This window comes from Filicampus tigris, chromosome 22, assembly GCF_054856515.1.
Source record: "Filicampus tigris isolate MCC_2025a chromosome 22, RoL_Ftig_1.0, whole genome shotgun sequence".
Taxonomy (NCBI): Eukaryota; Metazoa; Chordata; class Actinopteri; order Syngnathiformes; family Syngnathidae; genus Filicampus; species Filicampus tigris.
In genome coordinates, this window is record NC_141238.1 from 215,957 (window position 1) to 238,764 (window position 22,808).

Genomic DNA, 22,808 nt, shown 5'->3' on the forward strand with positions numbered 1-22,808 from the left:
CATGTCAACATTATCATTTATTGTCCACTGAGAAGACAGGAAAGCACAGGAAGCAGGCCGAGGAAAGCATCTACTTCCTGTTTGTGCCACTTCACATTTTCTTCAACAAATCTTCAATAATGAGCATTTTTAGTCTCCTCATTGATACTTACGGGTCACATTTCTTTCATTACATGGATGTGCTTTTGGACTGGAAACCCCTGACAGGATTCTGAAGGGGAGGAATAACAACAACTCTAATTTTGCGCACGCGCGCACACACAGGCACCCCCCCCCCCACCACACACACACACACACACACACAACAACACACGCGCGGCGAGTGTCTAGGAGCAGGCAAAGTAGTGAGTATTTGTTGTATGGCTCAAATGTTTGCACATGTTTGGATCAGAGGAGAGGAAGAATAAAGGGGCCTTTATACACTTAAGTTCCAAAGCAGTTCAGACCCTGTTCCATAACCAAGTTCAAATGCAATTTCTAACCAATTTTGATGAAGTTGTAAACCATTTGCAAACCACTTTTTGACAAAGTTTCCAATCAGGACTGATCCAGTTCCGAACTGGTTTGATCCTGTTTGTAATCAGCAGCAGTTTTGAACTTTGGGGTTAGAGTTAAGGTTCATTTGCATCCGTTTTTAACTAGTTCCAAACCGGCTTTGGCTCCGATTCCAAAACCAGTCCATTTCCAATCACTAATCAGTTCTGATCCCATTTTGAACCTATTCTATTCTTCTTTTTTTTTTTTTGACCCAGTCTCTCAACCGCTCCGATTCTGAACCAGTTGTATCCAGTTTGCAATCTGCTGTGCATTGGTTTTGAACCAGTTTTGATCCAGTTCAAAAAACAAGTTCAGATCCAGTTTTGAACTAGTTGGGAACTGGGATGGAGCTAGTTCCAAACCAGCTTCTAACCAGTTCTGATACAGCTTGCGATCCATTCTGCTCCAGTTCCACACCAATTTGGATCCAGTTTAAATGCTGTTCCAAATCAGTTTGTAATCCATTCCGCTCCAGTTCCAAAACAATCTTGATTCAGTTTTCGTCCGGTTCCAAATCCGGTTGTGATCCTTCCTGCTCCAGTTCTGAACCATTCCGTGTTGATTTGATTGCGAAAACAAACTCAGTCCGGTTGGGCCGTTGCTATGGTGACACATGCTCGTCAAGGTTCCGGTGGACGTTTGAGTCGAGTTTGTCGGAACCTCTTTATTCGTCCGAACGTAAAATTGAGGTCACGCAAAGGCGCCATCCCATGAGCTGGGAGAGAGCGGGGCGGGGCGGGGCGGGGGCGGGGTCAGTGTCCTTGTTGGATTGGGCGGGGCTTCAAGGATCTTTTTTTGTACAAACACACCAGTTAAGAAAATAAAATACTTTATCATGAAGGGGATAAAATGCATGCTTTTATTTTGAAGGGCCGCCAATCCCTTGTTAAAAAGTTGTAATCTGACATGAGCGTCATGTGACTGTTAGCCACCCCACTAGCAGCTAACTGACCTGACTGCTGCGAACGTGCTTTTTTTTTGTTTTTTTTTTGTGCGTGTGTGTCCAGGAAGTGAGAATCTTGAGCGCGGCGAGGCAGCCGATGGCGCGACTCCTTCCCAGCGGTCGACCTGTAAGACAGACGGCGCCGGGCGGAGAGCGTCAGCCGTGGGCCGGGCTCGGAGCTTTGCGCAGCCATTGGTAGAAGTGGCGCCGGTGGAGGCGGTGCCAGCGCACGTTGCCCTCCACGATCTCCAGCGCCCGCGGCAAGGCGGGCCCCGCCCCCACGCCGCAGGACTGGATGAACTCCTTCAGCTGCGGGCCAAGAGGGCGAAGGTCGTCGTTAGTGAGTGACGGGCGGCGGCGGCGGCGGCGGCGAGCTCAACGTGCGCCGGTACCTCGTCCAGCTCCTTCTCCGTGTTGAGGAACTCGGTGACGCCGCCGATCAGCTTGGAGTTCATGAAGAGCGCCTCGCCGTACCTGCGATGTCCGGACACGCGCGTTACACACGGGCGGGCGGGCGGCTGGTCATTACACACGGGCGCCACTCACCGCGCGTTGAGGACGTCCCACTTGTCGCGGAAGAAGCGCCACGCCAAGTTGCGGCCTTGCGGGTTGCGGCCCACGTGGATGATCACGTCGATGGCGTCCTGCTCGGCCACCAGCTCCGACGTCAGCGACAAGTTCAGCAACCTGCCGGACACAAGCTCGCTTTTGCCTGCTACTTCCTCCGGGCCGCTTCCTGTCTATAAGCTCTTGTTGACTTCCTCTGGTGCCTCACTACTTTTGTGTTTGTAACTTCCTGTGCACTACTTTGCTTCCTGTGTGATTGCGCAACGCTTGGCTGAAAAGCAATTGATTGATCCGATGCGACGCGGGCACGCAGGCACGCACCTGTTGAGCAGGAAGGCGCTATCGGAGCACGTGAGCGCCTCCAACAGGATCTTCTTCTCTGAGACGGCGTTTGACGAGTGGAACTTCATCCAGATGAACTCCCACACGTCTTCATCCATCAGACTCACGCCCGTGCAGTAGACCACGTCGCGGATGTTGGGAGGGATCCTCCAGATCCGCACGCACGCACACGCACACACACACGGTGTTTGTGCTTGAATTCATCTGGCAGCTGAGTTCACTCATGTCATGCTTAAGTGACAATTTAGGTCAACGACACGCACGCACACACATTTCTTGCATCATTCATGATTCAGGCCAGTGATCAGTTGGGACAGCCAATGAGTGTGCGTTTTCTGCACTTTAACTATTAACTTTAGATGGCACACACTTTCTCTCACGCTCACACTTGTAGTTAGGAACTTTCGGCTCAAATTCAAGCGCGCGCATGTGCGTACCTGTTCTTGTTGCTGGAGATCCAGTCCGAGATGTACGCGATGGCCTGGCGGTGGCACTGTTTGTGTCCAAAGCTACACGCTAGCATGATCAGCTCCCTCTGCAGCTCCCTGGACACACCAGCAGTGTGTGTGGGAAAGTTTGCCTGTGCGTGGCGCGCGCGCGTGCGTGCGCATTACTCGGTCTGGTAGGACGCTTGCAGGATGCCGGCCTCGCCGTTGGCCGCGTTGCTAGGCCAGCCCATCTGATGGTAGCGCTGGGCCACTTGCTTCAGCACGTAGTCCTGCGGGCGCACGGCGCCAAAGACAGAAAGAGGAAAATGGGCTCCGGTGGCGGGCGGGCGGTGCGGCGCGGCGGCTCTTACGCTGAAGAGGTCGTAGTCGTCGGTGCGGTCGAGCAGCTTGTCCAGCTGGTAGAGCGCCCGGCTGGCGGCGTGCCAGGGCAGGAAGGCGGCCTCCTCGGGCAGGTAGGCCATCAGCTGCAGCGGCACGCCCTGCGGCAGGTAGCCCGCCCTGCGCCGCCACATCACAGCGCTGACGGACACCGGGGGGGCGCTCTTCCCGCTCGCTTTTGCTTTACCGCCCGTCCAGCCGCAACTTGCGTTCTCATTTCTTTGCGTGCCATTTCCTCCTCCTGTTTTCTGAGTGTGTCTTCTCACACGGTGCCTTTTCATGTCTTGGTTTGTGTTTCGTCTCGATTTGGTGTCTTTTACTCAAGCGGGTTTCTGATTGGATGCCACTCCTCTTTATGGTTGTTTTCTCACCGCCAGCACAAGAAAAGCAGCGCCGCGTGCGTGCGTGCGTGCGTGCGTGCGCCATAAAGATGTCAAGGAGAAAGTTGGCGCATGGACGAGCTCGGCGCGGCGCCCTCTGTGCATTCATTAACATTTATTCACCTGCCAGCGGCCCCGCCCCCACGCTCATCATTATTCATGAGGCCAGCATTCCTTTTGTCGCTCGTGACGACGACCGCGCGTTAGCATCATCATCGTCGTCATCCTCCTCCTCCTCGCCGACGGTCGCCACGGCAACCACGCTCACGCGCACATCGACGAGCTTGTTAGCGCACAATTCATTGTTTGGCATTTAGCAGGCTCAGTGGACAGCCAAACGCGCGGAGCTCTCAAGCGGCTAGCATCATACGGCTGGCGGCGCTATGCTCACGTGTGTTTCGGTCGGTCATTCGCGCATGCGCTCACCTGGCCAGATTGAAGGCGTCGTCGATGAGTCCCGCGCGGTTGCCGACCGAGATGACCTGCGTCACATGGTCACATTGTCGCGTCGGCCCGCGTGACCGCGCGGCCGCGTGACGTCGGGCAGGACGTTACCTGAGGGTTGCTGCGCAGCTGCTGGATCAGCAACTTCCAGTTTTGGAGGTCGTAGTTGACGCGGAAGTATCCCGTCTGGTTGATGTTGCCTAGCAACCAGGTCTTGTCATCCATCTCGCTCAGCCGGTGGCTTTCTGGGACAGCGCCCGCGAACCGATCGATCAGGAGATGAACAAGTACGACAGGCTCCGATCGGCCGATGAATCGGTTGGCGGTGTCGCGCTAGCTGCTAGCTAATGCTAACAAACGCCGTCTGCGTCAACAAGTACCTGTCTTATTGTGGATCCAGATGAGTGTCTCCGAGCACACCCAGGACCCGTTGCCCACGGCGACCGTCAACGGCACCTGCCACTGTAAACTAATCACACACGCGCGCACCATGTCATCTCATTCATCCAGTGCATAAAGGAATGTCACGATGGCCTCACAAAATAACAGTTTGCTGAGTGTGTGCGTGCGTAATTGTTGAGCTGTCAATCACGCTGGTAAAAATATGAGCTGAATTCTTCGGGCGTCTGCCGGCCATATCGATCCACTGCAGCCCGCGGCGCCGCTAAGATCGTCTTTCTCCGCCCTCAACGCACAATTGTGCTACAATGCGCGCGCACACGCATCACACAACCATTTTGTCATCCAAGAAGGTGCGCAAGGTCATTGCGGAGCTCAGGTTCAAGCTCCGGCAGCCAGCACTTTGATTTCTCGGTGGCCATCGGGCGGAAACCTCGCATCTCCAAAATGGCTGCTCTTCACAAAAGGCTGAAAACGTCTGTTGCTTTTATACAAAATCCAAACACAATCGGCGGACGGCCATCGGACGGCGTGACGTCAGCGACAACAACGGATGGCGTCGCTGCGAGCGCCAACGAACCCCGTGGCGGCAGGTCGCGACACGTCGTCCGAGCCGATGACGACGTGTCGCGACGCGACACGTCGTCCGAGCCGATGACGACGTGTCGCGACGCGACATCGCAACATGTCGCAGGGGCTGCCGTGCAAAACAAACATTGCCGCTTCAAAGAACGGGAAGGCGGGCCGCCACGTCAAGTCACAACGTTTCCAGAGTTTCAACGTCGCGCAAAAGCCACAGGAAGAAAGCAGCAAAAAAGAGGGCGAGATGAAGTATTGATGAAGCGGAAAATAGCTTGAAAAAAAAAAGTAGCAAAGAAAAGGCGCGCAGGCGTGAATAAAACATGACAATCAAATATGAATGACGGCAATAACGCGGGCAACGTGACCGACCGCTTCGCCGCTGACCCCCCGGCCGACCCCGCCGCGGCGCTTTCGTCCCATCGGTGGACTCGCCTGCTGTTGCCCCGCCCATCCCGGCCGTACAGGAAGCGCTCCTGGCTGACCGTGACGTAAGGCGCGGCCGAGGCCGGCTCCGCTCGCTCCTTGCTGACGGTGACCACCGGGTAGCCCGTTTGCAGAGTCCACCCGTCCATCACGGCGCCGATGTCGATGTCCCGCCCCTCGGACCGCATGGCCTGCGCACACAACATGGATTCGGCGCCGTCACGCAAGGCGACGAAGACCCCGCGCGACTAACGAGCTCTCCGGCCGACGTCCGATCGACCGGCAAAGTTAAAGCATCATCGGGGGGCTTTTTTCTGAAGGAAACACGGGCGGGCTGAGCTTTGCGTTGCCAAGGCGACAAGCTTCTTTGAATAATTCAGAGGGCTCTCCTCCGCTCTCGCCGGCCGGCCGAGCGCTCGTACCTCGGACAGCTTCCTCCACAGGTCGTCGCGGGCCGCGTTGCCGTACATGTGGCTCAGCAGATACTCCTGCGCGGCAAGAGAGCAGCAAACCGTCATCGGCTCGAATCGAGACAAGAGCATTTTGGACATAGCGCAAAATAGGGCGACCCACTCGAGCCGCATTCGCGGGCCGCGCGGAGCAAAACGTCGGCAACGGCCGGCGGAGGACTCGCCGACGACGTTAATGAGGCCTTACGGGGAGCCTTACGTTAAGTCCTTTCCGGAAGAGTCTCTGTCCCATCACGTTGGCCAGCATCCGGATCAGCGCCGCCCCCTGCGGGACACACAAACAGAGGCCATCATCGGGCAAGCGGCGGCGCCGCCTTTTCTTTTGCCGGCGTTTGGTACTTTTTTGTATGCGATCCAGTCGAAAACGCGGTCGATGTCGGCGGCGTCCCGCACGTCCTGCGAGATGGGGTGAGAGGAACTCAGGCCGTCCAGCAGCATGACCTCGTGGAGGACGTCGGTCAGGAAGCGCTGCTTCTCCTGCGAGCACAACATTCCATTGCAAAGGTCACTGACCTCCAGGGCCTTTTCTTGTCAAAAGCAATCTTGACCCAGCGCTGTCTGTCTCAGGCTAAAGCCTGGAGCGCGTGGCCCCGGCTAATTAGCGGTTACAGTCGAGATTTCCTTCTAATGAACGTCACACTTAATCAGCCGCAGTGCAGTTTTTTTTTCCCCCCGTTTAACTTTTGCTGGCTTTTCACGGCTAATTAACTCAACTTTTTTCATGAAGCATATCAACTGGGATCAGACCAATTCAAGCATTGCAGAGATTTACTGCCTTTACTTTTAATGAACCTACCCCGAGCTTTCTTCTTTTCTTTTCTTTTTTTTTTTTTTCCCACCACCGCGTAAAATGAAAACGCGCGCTCCTAGCTGCTTGATTTTTAAGGCGGAAATCCTCAAATAAAATCTATCAAACAAAGTAGCCGTAGTCCCTTTTGCTCCTGTTGATCAAAGCTATCCCACGGGCTAAGACTAACACCTGGACGCGGCCTGCCAGCACATATTAGACAATTCGCCGCAATCAGCTGTCGTTAGCCGGCCGAGGCGTTCGGACGAATCAGCCCGCGCGCTAATTGAGCGGTGACGACAGCGCGGCAGATGGCTCCTTGGGTCCGCACGCTCGCAGATGGAGGGAGCAGACTATTTCCCGGAGCAGATGCAAAATCGCGTTCGCTCATCCTCTTTGACCTTCGCGAGCGCTGACCCACATTTACCGCCAAAACTGCGGCGCGCTTGTGCCTCGAGATGCGAGTGCCCTGACCTAAGAGTGTTTTGAGATTATAAGAGCAGACGTTACGTTTGAGAGACGCCAAGGCGACCGCCATCAAGTCACGTTGCTTTTCTCGCAGCGAAAGGGTGGCGCTCCTCACCCACGTAAACACCACAGAAGAAGAACAACAAAGGCCAATCCATTAGGTACAGTTGCGTTTCCTCTCTGGTTATGGAGCCGGCCAATGTTTTGAAACAACTTTCTCATGAGGAGCACGTTCCAAAAAAAAAACAAAAACCCTCATTTTGTTGCCTTTGATATTTAGCAGCTCTGGTCAGTTGGAGGCGTTTTCTTCAATCGGACATTGTTTTTTTTATTGGTCCCTTGATCGGATGCCAAAAGCTCGGCCCGCCATCGCGCAACGTCTTATCATCTAATGGATGAGTCACATGACAACGAGGCTTTAGTCCCTGCCGGCGCAGCAAACGTCGGCCGAGCGACCCGCTCCCTCATCGCCGCCCCGCCATTGGGCCGAGGCGTCGGCTCCGATCCCGGGCGACGCGAATGACAACGACGCAAAGTCACTTTTAAGAAGGCCGCCTCGCTTCCGGCGCGGCAAGGGAGGGAAAAGGGCTCATCGCTGCGCTCGAGCGTCAACGTTGAACGGGTTGAATTGCGGAAACGCCAGAGACGTGCGACTCACCATGTTCCACTTGGGGAAGAGGAAGTCGGTGCCGACGTACTCGAAGTAGTGAGCGAAGCCTTCCTTCAGCCACACGTCCTCCCACCACACCGGCGTCACCAGGTCGCCGAACCACTGGCACAACGCACAAAGGCACCGTCTTACGCAACATTCTGGACGCATGAAGCTACTTTGGCGGCGCGCTCCAAAACGCCGCCTCACGACGAGGACAACTTGAGATCGCCTTTTTCAAACGCGTCCTTCCGATGCGCAACACGTCAAGTCCCTTTTTGTCTTTGGAGACAAACGCAAGCATCTGGAAGGAAGCAGATGGAGAAAAGAAGGCCCGCGAGAAAAGAGACACTCGAGTGGAGCCCAACAAAAGAGGAGAAGGAGAGAGAAAAAAAAAAAAAAAAATCAAGGCAGGTGCAAAGAGAACAATGAGATGATTCATGGCTGCTTGCTTCTCAACAACATCGGACACAAGAGTGTGTGCGCGCGCGAACGTGTGGTTGCGTTGGAGTCAAATTGTTTGTGTGCGAGCGCGTGTGTATTTGTGCAGTCAAGCCAACAAATCCTAATGAGACTCCTCCGAGCAAGGCTCTCAGATCATCACATTGGACAAGGCTGCCTTCAAAACACACATGCAGAGTGTCACTGGCTCACGCACACACTTGACAAACGGACGGTCACACACACGTATTGTTTGGGCCTCACCTGGTGGCAGATCTCGTGGACGACCACCATGGTCAGCTCCATCCGGTAGGACGCCGACGCCACCCGCGCGTCCAGCAGGATCTTCTGCTCCACGAAGACGCTCAGGCCCCAGTTCTCCATGGCGGCGTACGGGTGCTTGGGCACGGCCAGCAAGTCTACCACGCACACGCAAACGCAAACGGGCTGGTGGGCAGCCGGGCCGCGGCTCGGGCTCGGCGCGAGCGCGGGAAAAGCCGCCACGCTTTGGCCAAAGTCCGCCTGCGCTTCCGTGGGCCGGACGTGGGCAGCCCCGCCCCTAAAAGCCGCTTCCAAGTGTTGGACAAGACGCCGTCGCAAAGGGTTGCGCAAGCGCGGACAACGTGTTCAACAACAGATGGTCAGCTGCCAACGACGCCGCCCGCCCCCAAAGGCTTGGCGAAACAAACGCAAACAAGCGCTGGGTTGCCGTGGAAAGGGTTCCCACGCGCACCGCCGGCAGCCAATCGGGGGACGCCGTCGTTTGGCTTTTGCGGCGCATCGGCTTGAAGGTGGAATATGCAAATGAGACATTCAAGAATTCCACGTTGAAATTCAAGTGTGACCAATCGGTTGCTTTTACCGCAGCGGCCGCCGCCGGCACGCGCGCGCGCGCTCGCACGCAAATGAGACGACTTTGAAAGTGCGTGCGGCTGCTTCGTCTCATGTGATTCACCTGAAGTGTGCCTCGGGCCGCCACGCGTCTGCAGACAACGCGCGAGCGCGCACACACTGACACGTCGCCATGCCGGAAATAACCTCCATGTTTATTTTTGTACGCGAGTCCTTTCTTTGTGTTCTTCTTCACAATTTGCGGCACGTCTTCCTCTCATCTGGCTTTTCTTCTCGCTCTCTCTTGTCCTCGTCCTCATCACATGCGGAGTGTTTGGGGACTGTTGCCGCGGCGAACAAGCTAGCGCAGTGACACCCGCACACACGTGAGCACACCCCCTTTGGTGTGAGCGCACGCACCGTCCCGTGCACTGGCCGCGCTCTTGCGCTCGGCGGTCCCGTTGGCCTACGAGAGGATTCAAATTGAGGTGCGCGCAATTAGCGGCTCGCCATGCTAACGCTGACTCGGGAAAGTCGGCCACGTGGACGCCCGTCGGTCCTCATTTCATCAACTCGAAGCTCCTAGCCCGCGTTGCGCTTTCGCCGCTAGCGCGTAGCCTACAAGAGCTCGGTGGAAGCAGACGCTTGCTTGCTCCGTTGGTCAAGGAAGCCCGGTGTGCCGGCAAAAAAGGCTCGCTGCCTTTTTCTTTGTCTTTATCGCCTGTCGTGTGACCCGGAAGACTAGCGCGCCGCTTTCTCCTTCCTTGGGCAAAAGAAGAGAAAAGTTGCGTGATGTTGCGCAACTGGGCTCGCTTGTCGCAGATGGTGAGAGCGAGAGAGACGTTGCCGTGGTAACAGATGCCGGGTCAATGATATGCCCAATGGTCAAGCGGCCTTGAACGGAAGATGAAATTCGGTCCCGCCGCCGCCGCCGCCGCTCATTCCAGTCGACAAATACGAAACACGCGCTGTGTTGCTATGGCAACAGCTACATCCATGTGGGTTGCCTCAGTTAGCGCTACATCCTCCCACAAGTCACTCCGGTGATCACGGTAACCGCATCGACTCAGAGGCGTGAGGGCGGTCACCATGGCAACAGCATCCCCCACCGACGGGTGTTGCCACGGTTGCCAGGGTAACTGCTACACCCACATATAAGGGGCAATGCGGTCGCCGCGACAGTGGCCAGGGTTGCCTCGGCAACCCCTCACAGGTGTCGTCATGGTAACGAGCGCCGTTGCCAGGGTAACATCAGCGACAGCCACAAAGGCGGCGCTCAGCCCGACATTCACATTGGAGTGTCCGTACGGTCGCCAAGGAAACACTTGCCTCTGCTTTCTTGTGGTGGTTGCCATGGCAACTGCTCCAGCCACCAGTCAAATCAAATTGATTTGCCTAGCCCTTAATCACAAGAAAGTCTCAAAGGGATTCACATGGCCACACTTGGCAAACGTCAACAAACGACATCCCCCGATCTTAAGCCTCAGGAGGGCAAGAGAAAACTCCCCAAAAAATAAATACATAAAATAAAAAAACCCCATCTGGGGAAAAATGAGAAACCTTGAGAAGGGGCCGCAGATGGGGGAACCCCCCCTTCCGGGATGAGCCGGCTGCAAAGGATGCCGGGCGGGCAACGCTGAACGCATATTACGATACGCCGCTTCGGACGACGCGAAAGCCAATCGGCGATCGATGGGGAGGCGTCGCCCTCGCCGGCGACAGGCCAAGACGTCCGGCCGGCTCGCGTGGCGCCAACCTACTTGCTCGCCGCTGCGTCCGCGTGTGTCGCCCGCGTGTGTCGCCCGCGTGTGTCGCCCGCGTGTGTCGCCCGCGTGTGTCGCCCGCGTGTGTCGCCCGTCGTCTTTCAAGGCGGCTTGTGTAACTCGCGCTCCTTCTCACAAAGTCAAGCGGACTCGTTGCGACTTGAGAGCAGCATGCGGACAGCTGAATGGCCTCCAGCTCCCCCCGCCCGCCCGCGCAGAGCGCCGCGTGTGTTTTGCTTAAGTCCATCTGTTGTTGCGAGTCGGCCCGAGGCGACGCGCCGGGCCCGCAGACAAAGACAGAAAAGCACACATGGCGGAGGTGTGCGCGCGCGCCAGCCCGCGGGCGGAGCCATGTGTGCGCCCATCCCAGATGGGGGCGCATCTCCGCCAAACACATCAGTCCACGCACGTCGCCTCCAATTGTGCGCGCGGGCGGATCACCTGAGCCTCAGCATTGCCGCTCAGGCGCAAAGAGCCTCGCTTCTTCATCTTCAGCATCTTCATCTTCATCACGCTCCAACGATAACAAAAAACTTCCCAAACGGGGCTCGGAATATTCTCGCCCAAAGTTCAGCATGTCATGAGCAGGACTTTTGGGTCACATGTGAACGGATGTCACAACAGACATGTGACATCATCGGCACGGGGTGGGGGGGTGACCTATCGTGAGTGACGCATGCCACAATTGACTCCTGCCAGTCACGTTTGACGCCATTGACGTGTGATGATGATGATGATGAAGATGATGGCCTCGTCACGATTGGCCCCCGGCACGTGACTGACGCCTGTGCCGATTGACAGCTGTCACGGTTGACTGCCGTCATGAGGAGAAAGTGAGCCATAAACGGGGCGCGCCATTGGCCCGGCAGGAATTGGGGCGGGGCTAGGGTTGGCGCTCCGCACCAGGCCGAGCCGCCCCGAAAACGAGCCAAGAGATATGCTGGACAATTGTTGATGGTTGGCTTCTTTGAGCCACAACATGTTCTGAAGCCCCCCCCCACGGCAACTCTTTTAAATTGGTGGGGGGGGGGGGGCTGAATGCATCATCATAAGCACGATAAAAAGAGCCCCGTTTATTTTTAGGAGCTTTCCAGCGCCTTCCGTGGGCGGTCCTCGGGGGAGCGGCGCGGCCAACAGATGGCGCCCGGCGGCTCGGGGACCTCAAATACGCTCGCACGCACGCACGCGTCCAGCCGGCCAAAGCGGGAAAAGGAGGAGCGCAAATTCAGACGCGTCGGCACGACCGGACGCGCTCGTCGACGCTCACGTGAGCCGCAGATGCTAACATCTGCCGCCGGGCCGACACACGGCGGATGGAGGATTCAAATGGGGTTGTTTTTTTTTCCAGCTCAGCCTTTAAGAAGCGATGACAACTCGACTTCTTTGTCTACCGCCCCCTCGTCCCCGACGTGGAGAGGGCTCGCTGACCGCGACCCGATCGGAATTCTGCTCGGGCCCGGTTAGGAGGGAGCAAAGGCGTCTTTCGCCGGAGGAAACGGACGCTTCCGTTGTTGTCGGCAACAGCGCAGAGCATCGTGTCGTCGCCGCGGTCAATGTTGCCCACTCGCCAACCTGGATTCCCCCGTCTGCGGCCCCTTCTCAAGGTTTCTCCTCCCCCCCCACCCCAATTGAGTTTTTCCTTCAGATCAGCGGAAGTTGTTAATATTTGCCAACCGGGGGTTTATGATGAAGGACTAGAGAAATACATTTGACTTGACTTGTCAGAAATTGCAGCGGTCACGCCTCAAATGGGTTCGAAATCAAGTGTTCCAGACATCATTTGTCACGTGAGAGAAAAAGAAGAAGCCACGCACGAACGCACGCTTACCGAGTTTGGGCAGCGAGTACTGCACTTTGAAGAAGTCCTGGTAGAAGGCCAGAAGACGCTTGGTGATGTGCAGCGCGTAGTCGCCCGCGCCGCTGGCGATGGCGTCCGGTCGGGCGAACAAACGGATCTGAGGGAGGCAAAACGAGGCCATGAAAAACAACAACCGGGCGGCCGTCTTGCGCGAGCTGGAGGCCGGCCCCCTTCAAGGCAACGGCCAAACCACTGCTCACTACCGGCGCAGCATACTTGTCCTCAAAAACACACACACACACACACACACACACACGCTGACACAAAAAAAAAATTGCCGGTGAAGATGAGAAACACAGACCCGTTTTGTTGACAATTGCAAAGCTTTTCCTGCAACATAAAGCCTGGCTGGCTTGTGGGGGGGGAGCTGTCGTTTTCTTTCTAGCTAACATTCGTGGCTGCTGCCAGATGAGATGAGCCCCATGCGCTCAACTGAATGATCAGATTGTGAAAAAAATGAAAACAGAAAAAGTAAGCGCAAAGCGGAGGAGGAGATGAATCACACGCACGCCCGCAGGTTAGCAACAGGCTCGATTTAGCCTGTCGACCGCACGCGCGCGCTGCACGTGTGCGTCCGAAAGACATTTCTCTTGGTGGCTGTCAACAATTTGGAAAACTGCAAAAGTTTTATCGGGTGAACGCAGTACAAAAGATAGCGGCAATTGCTACATGCTAAGCAGGGGCGCGGTGACATCCCGTCACGGTCATCCGCTACGATGTGGTCACGCACGCACAATGGGACATTTGCAGCGCGCGAGAGGACGAAAGAAGCCAAAGCGGCGTCCCATTGGACAGCCGCCAACGGGCCGGGCCGCAGCTGGCGCCGCCCGCCGTGCGCTAACGCGGAGCAGCTGCGTGCGGGGATGCCAGGAAGTGACCCGTGTCCACTTCCTGGAGGAGGAATTTGATGACATCATCCCTCAAGTGACGCGACGCACGCCTTTCACTCTCCGGGGGGCGTCACGGCGTGACCCGCACACGCGCGCGCGCACGCCCCGCCCCCCCCCCCTCCCGGCGCCACTCACCGCCACTCCGCCGTCGGCGAGCGTCTCCCTGGACGTGAAGTTGCACACGGCCCAGGCCAGGTAGTAGGTGGCCATGCGGGGCGTGCGGGCGAAGCGGCGCGTGGTCCAGCCGTCGGCGTCCCGCCCGGCGCCGTCCTCCAGCGCCGGCATGTTGGCCAGCGACGTGTAGTGCGCGTGGTGCCGCAGGCTGAGCGAGAAGGTGGCCTTGAAGGCCGGCTCGTCGAAGCACGGGAAGGCTTTGCGGGCGTGCGTGGGGCTGAACTGGGTCACCGCCAGGTAGCTGAGCAAACAGTTCCCAAAAAACAAAAGTCACAATTAGCATCAGTTCCGTTTCAGGTGACTTCCATGCTGGCTTTTGCCTTCCACCTGATGAGGACGGTTCTTGCCGAGTCGCGTTTTTCACGCAGGATCGCGCGCTAGGGGCACACGTTGGATTGGGGATTATTTGCCAAATCAGCTGCGGCATCCGCGAAGGACGCGCGCTTCTTTTCAAGATTGTCAGATGATGTACACGTTGCCGTGGGATGATCTCACGAGTCGTGTTTGGGGTCACATTGATTACGCTAGGATTACGGCCGTTGTTTTTTTTTTTCCCAGAATCAAGTCAAATTGTTTCCAGGATTATACGAGAACCCGTTCCGTTTCATTTCATTTGCAAAAATCTTGGCCGATGTCATCTCGACTCGTTCGGCGCACCGACCCCGCGTCTGGAAACAATTCACCTCGGGCGTTCGCTTGTTAGCTGTGGAAAAAGACGGACTTTTACAGTTCAAGCATTTGAAGTCCATTTTCAAAGCGTGACAGCCTAGCGCTCGTGTTTTTCTTGACATCATTGTCGCCGTTCACGTGGCGCTCGTCGCATTTCCGGCTGACTGCGCGCCAATTCATTTTAGCACCGCCGGCACTGACGCGTTGAAAGTGTCCTGAGGTTCACAATCACGTTAGCTTGTGAATTTAGCCGCTTGGCTGCATCCTGCTAATGCTTAAAACTAACACGCGCGCGCGCCCCCGCATGCTGACGTTTTGTCAATATCGTTGCTAGGAATCGTCTTGTGAACCGATGACAAAGTGTGCGCGTGTGCGGTCGCATTGATCGAGTATTGATGAGAACAAAACAAATGTGAAACATCGCGGCGACGCATTCTCAGCCCCAATTTCACACGTTTGTTATGTGTAAAAAACGTACTGCCTCTCGCCGCCCAGGGCGTACGAGCTCCTGAAGAATCCCAGCAGCTCGTCCTCGATGGCGGCGTCGAAGGTGACGTTGAGGCGGTAGCTCCTGGAAGCTTTGAGCTCTCGGTGCAGGACCAGCACCAGCATCTGGTTGGCCGGGAAGGGGAAGTGGCGGTGGACGCGGACGGCTCCGCCCCCTGGCCTGTTGGCCGTCACCGACACGCTCGTCACCTGCCGGCGCAACACCGAGGGGGGACTCGGCTCGTTAGGACCTCCAACCTTGCGCCCATCTCCGGACCGCAATCTTTCACTGAGGAGCCTCCTGACCGGCAACGCCGCGCCGGCCGGGGGCGCATTGCGCTCGCGGACAAAGCCGCCGAGCTCACAAAGCGACCTCAACATCAAACTAATGAAGACAACAAACAACAAATTAGCCGCCACAAGGGAAAGACCGAAATAAAAGTGACTTGCACGACACGCACGCACACGCACACACAGGCCCCCATCCGATTGGACGATGGAGGAAGGGGGCGGGGTTGCGCCGACCGGGAAGTGAGGTCACAGACCATAGGTGTGCAAACGTGACCTCAAAGTGCCCATGGTGTCAAATACGTATGTCCAAAAGTAGGGTGGCAAGGAGAGGCTCAAACGGCTTTCGTGTACAAAGTGGATGCACGTGACGTATCAAGTAGGGTGTCGCCCTCGTGTTCAATAGGGCGCATCAAACATGGTAACACGCTGGCGGAAAGTGGGCGGGGCACCAATAGGACTTGAAGGCGACGGGGTGTCAAGTAGGCCATCCAACTGGTGGGAATTAGGTGCAACTTTCAATACGGAAACAAGTAGGCAGGGCGTCAAGTAAAGCGTCAAACTGGCACCAATGTTGAGTAGGGTGTCAATTAAGGCGTCAGGTCAGGAGGGCACTAAGTAATAAGCAGGGCGTCAAGTGTGCATGCTGTCAAGTGGGTAGGGCGTCGAGCAGGGCGCGCGCGCGTACCTCCAGTCTGTCGGCGTGCAGCAGAATGAACCTGGTGGCGTTGACGCACTCGATGTCGATGCTGACGTCACCGGAGAAGGTGAAGTTGTCCATGTGGACCACCACGTTGAGGTCGTAGTGGCGCGGCCGCAGGGCGCCCGGCAGCCGGCCGCTCCTCCAGGGCTGCGCCGCCGCCGCCTCCTCCTCCTCCTCTTCCGCCGCCACCCGCTCGCCCCTGCCGCCGTTGGGCCTGCCGGCGCCCCGCTGCCCCGGCCCCGGCCCCGGCCCCGCCGCCGCCGCCGCCGCCGCCTCCTCCTCCTCCTCGGCCCCCCCGCACTCCTCGAAGCGAACGCCCAGCGCCACGGCCACGGCGGTGACGGCGACGAGCGTCACGATGGACAGCGCGAAGGCCGCCACCAGTCGCTTGTGGACGCCCGCCGGACGTTCGGCGGCGCCAGCGCGCGGGTGCCCCCCGCTCACGGTCGCCGCCCACTGCTCGGACATCCGCCGGCCGTTGCGCATGACGCCCGACGTCAAGTCCCGCAGGCCCATGCGCCCGGGCCCGCCCGACTCGGACCGGGAACGCCGCTGCGATTGGCCCGCGTCTGACCAGGTTGGAGCCAATGGCAGGAGGAGGCCTCGTCCAACCAGCGCAAAAAGAGGAAGAGCGCCGCAGGCCAATGGAAATGAGTCTTCAAAGAGACAAATCGTGCAAAACGGGCCACTGCTATGCAAATGAATCGCTTGTCACGTGCCGCCCATGACAACAACTACTAATGAGCAAGATTATCACAAGTACGATCTTACCCTGCCCTGTGAAAGAACTTCCAACGCGTTCCCAAAAATGTTTTCGTTGAGGCTTCACGTGCAGCTGTGCGCTCGCAAGCTGATTGCTTCCGTCCAGTCGCCGACTTTGCTGAGTCCGCAAGAACAAGCCGACGGCTTCCTTCTTTCTTTCTTCTTTTTTTCCGGACGTCCGCCGCAAATGTCCTCCTTCCTTCCGCTCAAGCCCTCCGCGGGTCCAAAATGAGCCGAGCCGAGTCGAACCGAACCGAGTCGAGCCAGCGCGGGAGTCCGTCACGCGGGAAGCCTGCTCAGCCCGAAGCCACCGAGCATCCCGAGCATCCCGAGCACGCCGGCGGCATTCGGACGGCTGAGAAGGTTCCGCTCCTCCGCCAAGGCCGGCGGCAGCTCGGTGTCCACGTCCAACAAAGTACGACCATCCCGCGCGTGTGACGTGACGTGACGTGACGTGACGTGACGTGTGGTGTCGACGCCGTCCGGAGGCGTCCGAAGCAGCCCAACCTTTGCTCCTCAACTTGTCAGCCCGCCCCGCCGTCGCTGTCGCTGCTGCTGCTGCTGCTGCTGCTGCTGCTCACATTCTCGTGCGGGAGGATGAAGATGTTGAGGAGGAGGAGGAGGCGGAGGAGGAGGAGGAGACTGGGGCCCACGCGGCGCGTGCGCACCGAGACCGCACTTGAAGCATTTTTTTTAAGAACGTGCTCGAAGTTTTTGTTTGGAACTTTTTCAACGTCAGCCAACAGGGACGCAGGATGGACGTCACGTGACGGACACCGCGCTGTCGCCCACCTGTCACTCATTGTCCAATCACAGCGGGATGCATTTGGCCACCGAAAGAAAAAGAAAAAGCTTCTGATGGTTCCTCGCAGTTTGACGAAGCAATATCCTTCCATTTTTTCACTTGCGACGTCAAGCATAAAGTGAACATTTGCGGTGCTGGTGACAGCAACACTTTGAGCACGCGTCATTGACGCGACGTCATCTGTAGAAGACATCTCCGTGACATGACCACATTGACCACAGTCTTATGACAACCAAAATATTTGGACTTGCTCCGGCCTTCGTCAAAGTGGCTCCTCAAGATCACGGAGCTCGCCGAGTCATTTGCTAACCAATGAAGCGAGGAAACAATGAGCTCACTCGTGAAGTGAACAATGAAATAACGTCGGGCATCGAGGAGCCGCTCATGGACTCGCCGACTCACTTTCGTACCGGCGCATTGAACAGCCGATGAACAAACATCGAGCCGGCCGACCAACGCTTGAACACACCGCTTGCACCAACTGGCGAACTAACCAACTAAGTCATTTACCAGTCGACCGGCCCAACTCCATAACTTAGTAGTTTACCAGCTAACGGCTCAAAGCGTCGCTTCGTTCCCACACGCGCGCTTGCTTGCTTGCTTGATTCCTTGGGGCTGATGTGCGTCTCTACATTTTGGAGTGAATCGTGTGAGCGTGTGTGTACGTGGATCTTTGTACGTGTGCTCAGGGGGCTCCGTCCATGAGTGAGTGTGTACGCGTGCAACTGCGCCCGTTGATGGCTCTTGACAGCAACGAAGCTGATGTAGAAAGAAAAAAGAAAATGAAGGCACGGGCACACTTGACTCGCCGTTTGATTGGTGTGCGCGCACGTGCGCCTTCGCTAGCGCCGCGTTCGTGCCCAGCATTAAAAAATGTGGCGCCGTGCCTGACGGCCGCCCACGGTGGACGCTCGCGTGCCGCAATTAGCGTTTGGCGAAGCTAGGCAAAGCTAATGAGTTCATAGAACACCATTAGCATTAGGCGAAGCTACGCAAAGCTAATGAGCTCCTCAGCTCGGCCGAACGTGCGTGCGAGTGCGTGTGAGTTTGAGTGTGTGTACGCATGAGAGTGCGCGCAATTGCGTTGAGTGCGCTAGGCTAGGCTAAGCCCATTAGCTTCCGAGCTAAGCAAACGGCCGCCGGGCGTCACCGGGCCGGACGCCGAGCCGAGCGAGCGGTGGCACGAGCCGCGCTTTTCCCGCGCCGTGGCCGACAAACACCAAAGCAGGTCGACGTGCATGGCAGATAACAAACGGGGGACGGGCCAAATCAAGTGGGCGTGAGCGGGCTCGCCAGCTCATAAATCGAGGGCGGGCGCCAGGTCATCAGCGAAGCTCTCGCTCTGCAAATTGCGTCGTAAGTCAGCGCGTGCGCCGCGGCGACTAAATTGCCCCCACGGTGGCCACAATGCATCTGGAGATGCTGGAGAGTCGCCCGCCCCTGCCAGCCAAACACACTTGGCTCATTGTGACAATCGCAGCCCCCCCCCCCTCGCCCCCCCCCCCTCCGACCTGCCGCCGTTACCGCGGCAACCGGCCCGACGGCAAGACACAAGCAGACCGTTGGATGGGTGCTCGCGTCGCCATGACGACGGCGCCAACAACAACAACACCTCTCAAAGTCTTTTCGGTGTTTTTGTATTGGAGATGATTGGCCGCAATTACACGCGTGTCGGCGCGCACTTGTTTCTGCGGCTTGCGCGTCAGTCAAAGTGAGGAATGTGGCAAATCGCATCAGTCCTCTGCAGGACACACGCACACAGAGGCGTGGACATAAAGCCATTAAAGTTATTGTCGTCTGGCGGCTGGAATAAAAACATTTGATTTGGTTTCCTTGGCGGAGGTTTGAAGCCGTGAGTGTGTGCGCGCCGCCGCTCGTCCGCCAAAGCCCAACAGCGAGCGGCCATAAAAACAATCCGAGCAATAAAAACCGTAAATGCGTTCTACGCTAACGCACAGATGCCGCGCCGGCATGCGGGGAAGCGGCCGTAAAAGCTCCGGAGAGACGCGGGCCGTCGCTAGCTCGGTTAGCGATGAAGACGACGACATACGGCGCCCCCCCCCCCGCCCCGGGGCTCGGCCTCCTTACGCACACTTGCGGCGCCCTTCGCCTTTGCTTCATCTTGGCGACAACAGCTGGGAGACGCCGCCAGTCTGCGCATGAGTGAATACGTGTGTGTGTGTGTGGGGGGGGGGGGGGACGCAAGTGTGAGTGACAAGGTTGGTTTGCTTTGCCTGTGCGCGTGCGCGTGGCGATGGCGGCCTTTAGCGCAGTCAGCTCAATGCTAATCACACGTCTCAAGCTAAAGTAAGACCATCAATCCTGCAGTTGTTTCTTCACTTGCCGCGCGTGTGATCCGTCATTGTGACACACCAACGCAAAGACGTGAAGACCCCGACGAACAAACACTTTTTTGGGGGGGGGGGGTTGTGGTTCATTTCATTTTTCCCCAATTGGCCGGCCACCTCAATATGACACTTTGCCAGGTGTGTGAGATGCATAATCCCAGCACGTCATTTGCTAGCTTCCTCATCGCCATGGAAACACACTTCACGACTACTATGGGATGCTCCAACCAGCACTGTGTGCGTGTGTCTGGAAGGACCACCCAGCAGTAAATCTCATTCGGGAGTGTGGAAGAAAAGAAACCTGCCCCGGGATGCGTGCACACACACACACACACACACTTTCTCCACACTATTTACTCACATGTACAAACAGGTGCAAACACACACATCAAATGAGTGCACACACATTCACAAGTACACGAACATGTGTAAAACCACACGCACACACACACACACAATTTCATGTCCTTTCACAAGTTCCTCTGCAAACACACACAATAAGACGCACACATTGACAAGAATGTGACACATACACACAGGTGCGCAAACAGATGCCTGACAATATGCGATGAGGGGAAAGCGCACGCGCGATGGCCCGGACTTTGGCGACATTGGCCAACTGATGCAACAGGCAGAAAGGCACATTGACAGCGGCCGTGCGTGAGGTGGAGACCCCGTGCTGACATTTGGCCAAACGCAAGTTGCGCAAGTGCGGCAAAAGAGGACACGCTCGTCATTGCTCGCGTGCGCGCGCAGGAGGCCCGATAAAGCGCCACGACCTTGCGCAAGGACGCCAACGCACGAGCCCTCGGAGATTCGCGCGCACACCTGCCGGACGCGCGCGCGTGCAGAAAAAAAGGACTGACAAAATATGGGGAAAAAGTGTGCAAAGAAAAGTGCAAGGAGTAGAAAAATAGCCATAATAGATTGAAAAAAAAAAAATGCGTGCGCGGGCGCGCGGTTGTCAGCCTGCAAAGTCATGATGAGAAGCAAACAAAGCGCTGGCGGAGAATGACGCGTTTGTTGCCGATTGCTATTTGAATGAAAGATCAGCAGCAAGCGGGATTAACGGGACGAGCTCCTCGCACACCACGAAGGACGGACACGCGCAAACGCCCGATGCTAATAAAGAAGCTAAGGCTAACTAAAGGACAAACATGCGGCGTGTCTGTTCGTGTGTATTTTGTCAGCTTGCATCCGAGACGGGTACGGGATTCATTTGTGTTTGTATTATTTATTCAAGCGAGGCTTGCCCGCTCGACACATGACAAAGTCCTTCGTGAACACTTTGGACCATCAAATGCAGCGGCGGAGGAGCTTAAGCAGACTAGCGACGAAGCCGCGCGCAGCGCGCAGCGCCTCCTAGCCGCTCTCCCGCAAACGAGAGCAAAAGAAAGCAGCGGCAGCCGCGCGAGCGGGCGGCCCGGTTCGGCCCGGCTCGGCCCGGTTCGGCCCGGCGCTGACAGAAGGCCCAAACCAAGGCGCCATCTGAGCCCGCCCGGCGGCCGTTTGCTTCACGCGCCGCCGCGTCTCCGTCGGGCCTCGTGGCAGACGGACGCGCGCGAACCACACGAGGCACGAGGTTGGCCGTGATGATGACGTCACCGCTCAGGGACCCGCACGACCTGGGTGTGTGCGTGCATGTGGCACATTCTGCGTGTTTGACGGGGAGTCGGCGCTTGTTTGCGTGCCTGCGTGACTTTTTGCGAGCGCATCCATTCGTCTTCATGCGACTGTGTGTGTGTGGTCACGTGCGTGTGTGTTCCGACCTCATTTGAGATAGCGAACGAAACATTGGCAGTAAACAAACAATTTGATTGATAGCTGCTCTCTTTAGGACAACAACCTTGCCCCCTTTGTGTGTGCGCGTGCGTGTGTGTGTGTGTGTGTGTGGCCTGCAAGCGCCAAACGGTGTCAGGCCTCATTAAGCGCGCGCGCACACGCGCACACTGCGACTCCACCTTGCTCTTTTTCTTCACCTCCTGATCATTTTCTTGGTCTTTGGACCAGAACATCATTTCACACGGAGGTGGAGCGTTAAGTGTGTGTGTGTGTGTGTGTGTGTTGGGGTGTGTGTGTGTGTTGCACTGACTTCCTGCAGATCCTGCAGGCCCGCAGAAGTTGTCCTGGTTCCGCGGGCCCAAGATCACACGTTGCGGGCGGAAGGCTCTGGAGTTGCACGACAAGCAACATTACAAGAGTAAACACACACAAAATGCAAATAGAGTCAAAGAGACACGGGACAAAAACAACACGTGCACTCACAGCCAACTTGAACGTTGCATAAGTGTGTGCGAAGTTCCAGGCCGAAGGAGATGACTTGAGCTGATTGTTGGCCAGCAAATGGACACTCGCCGCCTTCGAATGTCCTTGTTGGCTTTTTGTCTTTGTTGGCGTTTTTTTTTTTTGCGCGGCTGCTTCCGCGCGGTGGGCGGCACCAAGATGGATGCCAATCAACGCGCAGCTTTTGTGCGGCAGCAGTTTCATTTGAGTGCGACACGTGACACCAAAGCAAAGGCAAATGGACGTCTTCGCAGCTTGTCGGTCACTTCCGATCACTTCATTGTTCGGCGCTGCCAAAAGTGTTCCGCTCAACAATGGCCGTGAGTCGCGTTCGCTCGACCACAGGAAGTGAGCAGGCAGGCAGCCGGCCAGTCGGCCAGCCGGCTTGCACTGCGCTGCCATCTGCTGGCTGCTAGGTAAAACTGCACGACCGCGAGCCACACTCGCTACGCAACCATGACGTCATCGCGCCCACTTGCGCTCGTTCCACTCTTGTGACTCGAAACAATCGGATTTCCAATGACATTTCCTCAGTGGAACCAATGGAAATGTTAACAATGTTTTCAAGACAGTGAAAGCAACACTGTGTAAAATCGTAGGGCAAAACTCACAGTAGAATGCAAACTTTTTGGGATGTTCCCGCGCGCGCGGGCCACCAGGCGGCAGTAGAAATAGCGGAAATGACGGTC

The 22,808-nt window shown here is 56.8% G+C and overlaps 1 protein-coding gene across 1 annotated transcript; it reads right to left on the reverse strand.

Annotated features, from left to right (window-relative positions):
• Positions 1 to 4: 4 nt before the first annotated feature.
• Positions 5 to 17,259, reverse strand: LOC147126275 (thyrotropin-releasing hormone-degrading ectoenzyme-like). The gene is made up of 21 exons (XM_086022644.1): positions 16,693 to 17,259; positions 15,907 to 16,577; positions 14,923 to 15,140; positions 13,737 to 14,016; positions 12,682 to 12,808; positions 8,524 to 8,678; positions 7,828 to 7,941; positions 6,254 to 6,391; positions 6,114 to 6,179; positions 5,867 to 5,932; positions 5,454 to 5,635; positions 4,421 to 4,509; positions 4,152 to 4,285; positions 4,023 to 4,078; positions 3,189 to 3,336; positions 3,004 to 3,107; positions 2,827 to 2,934; positions 2,369 to 2,536; positions 2,027 to 2,167; positions 1,873 to 1,954; positions 5 to 1,789 (listed from the first exon to the last, which is right to left on the reverse strand). The coding sequence occupies exons 2-21, from the start codon at positions 16,435 to 16,437 to the stop codon at positions 1,637 to 1,639; spliced, it is 3,060 nt and encodes a 1,019-aa protein (XP_085878770.1). The 5' UTR covers positions 16,438 to 16,577; positions 16,693 to 17,259; the 3' UTR covers positions 5 to 1,636.
• Positions 17,260 to 22,808: the final 5,549 nt, after the last annotated feature.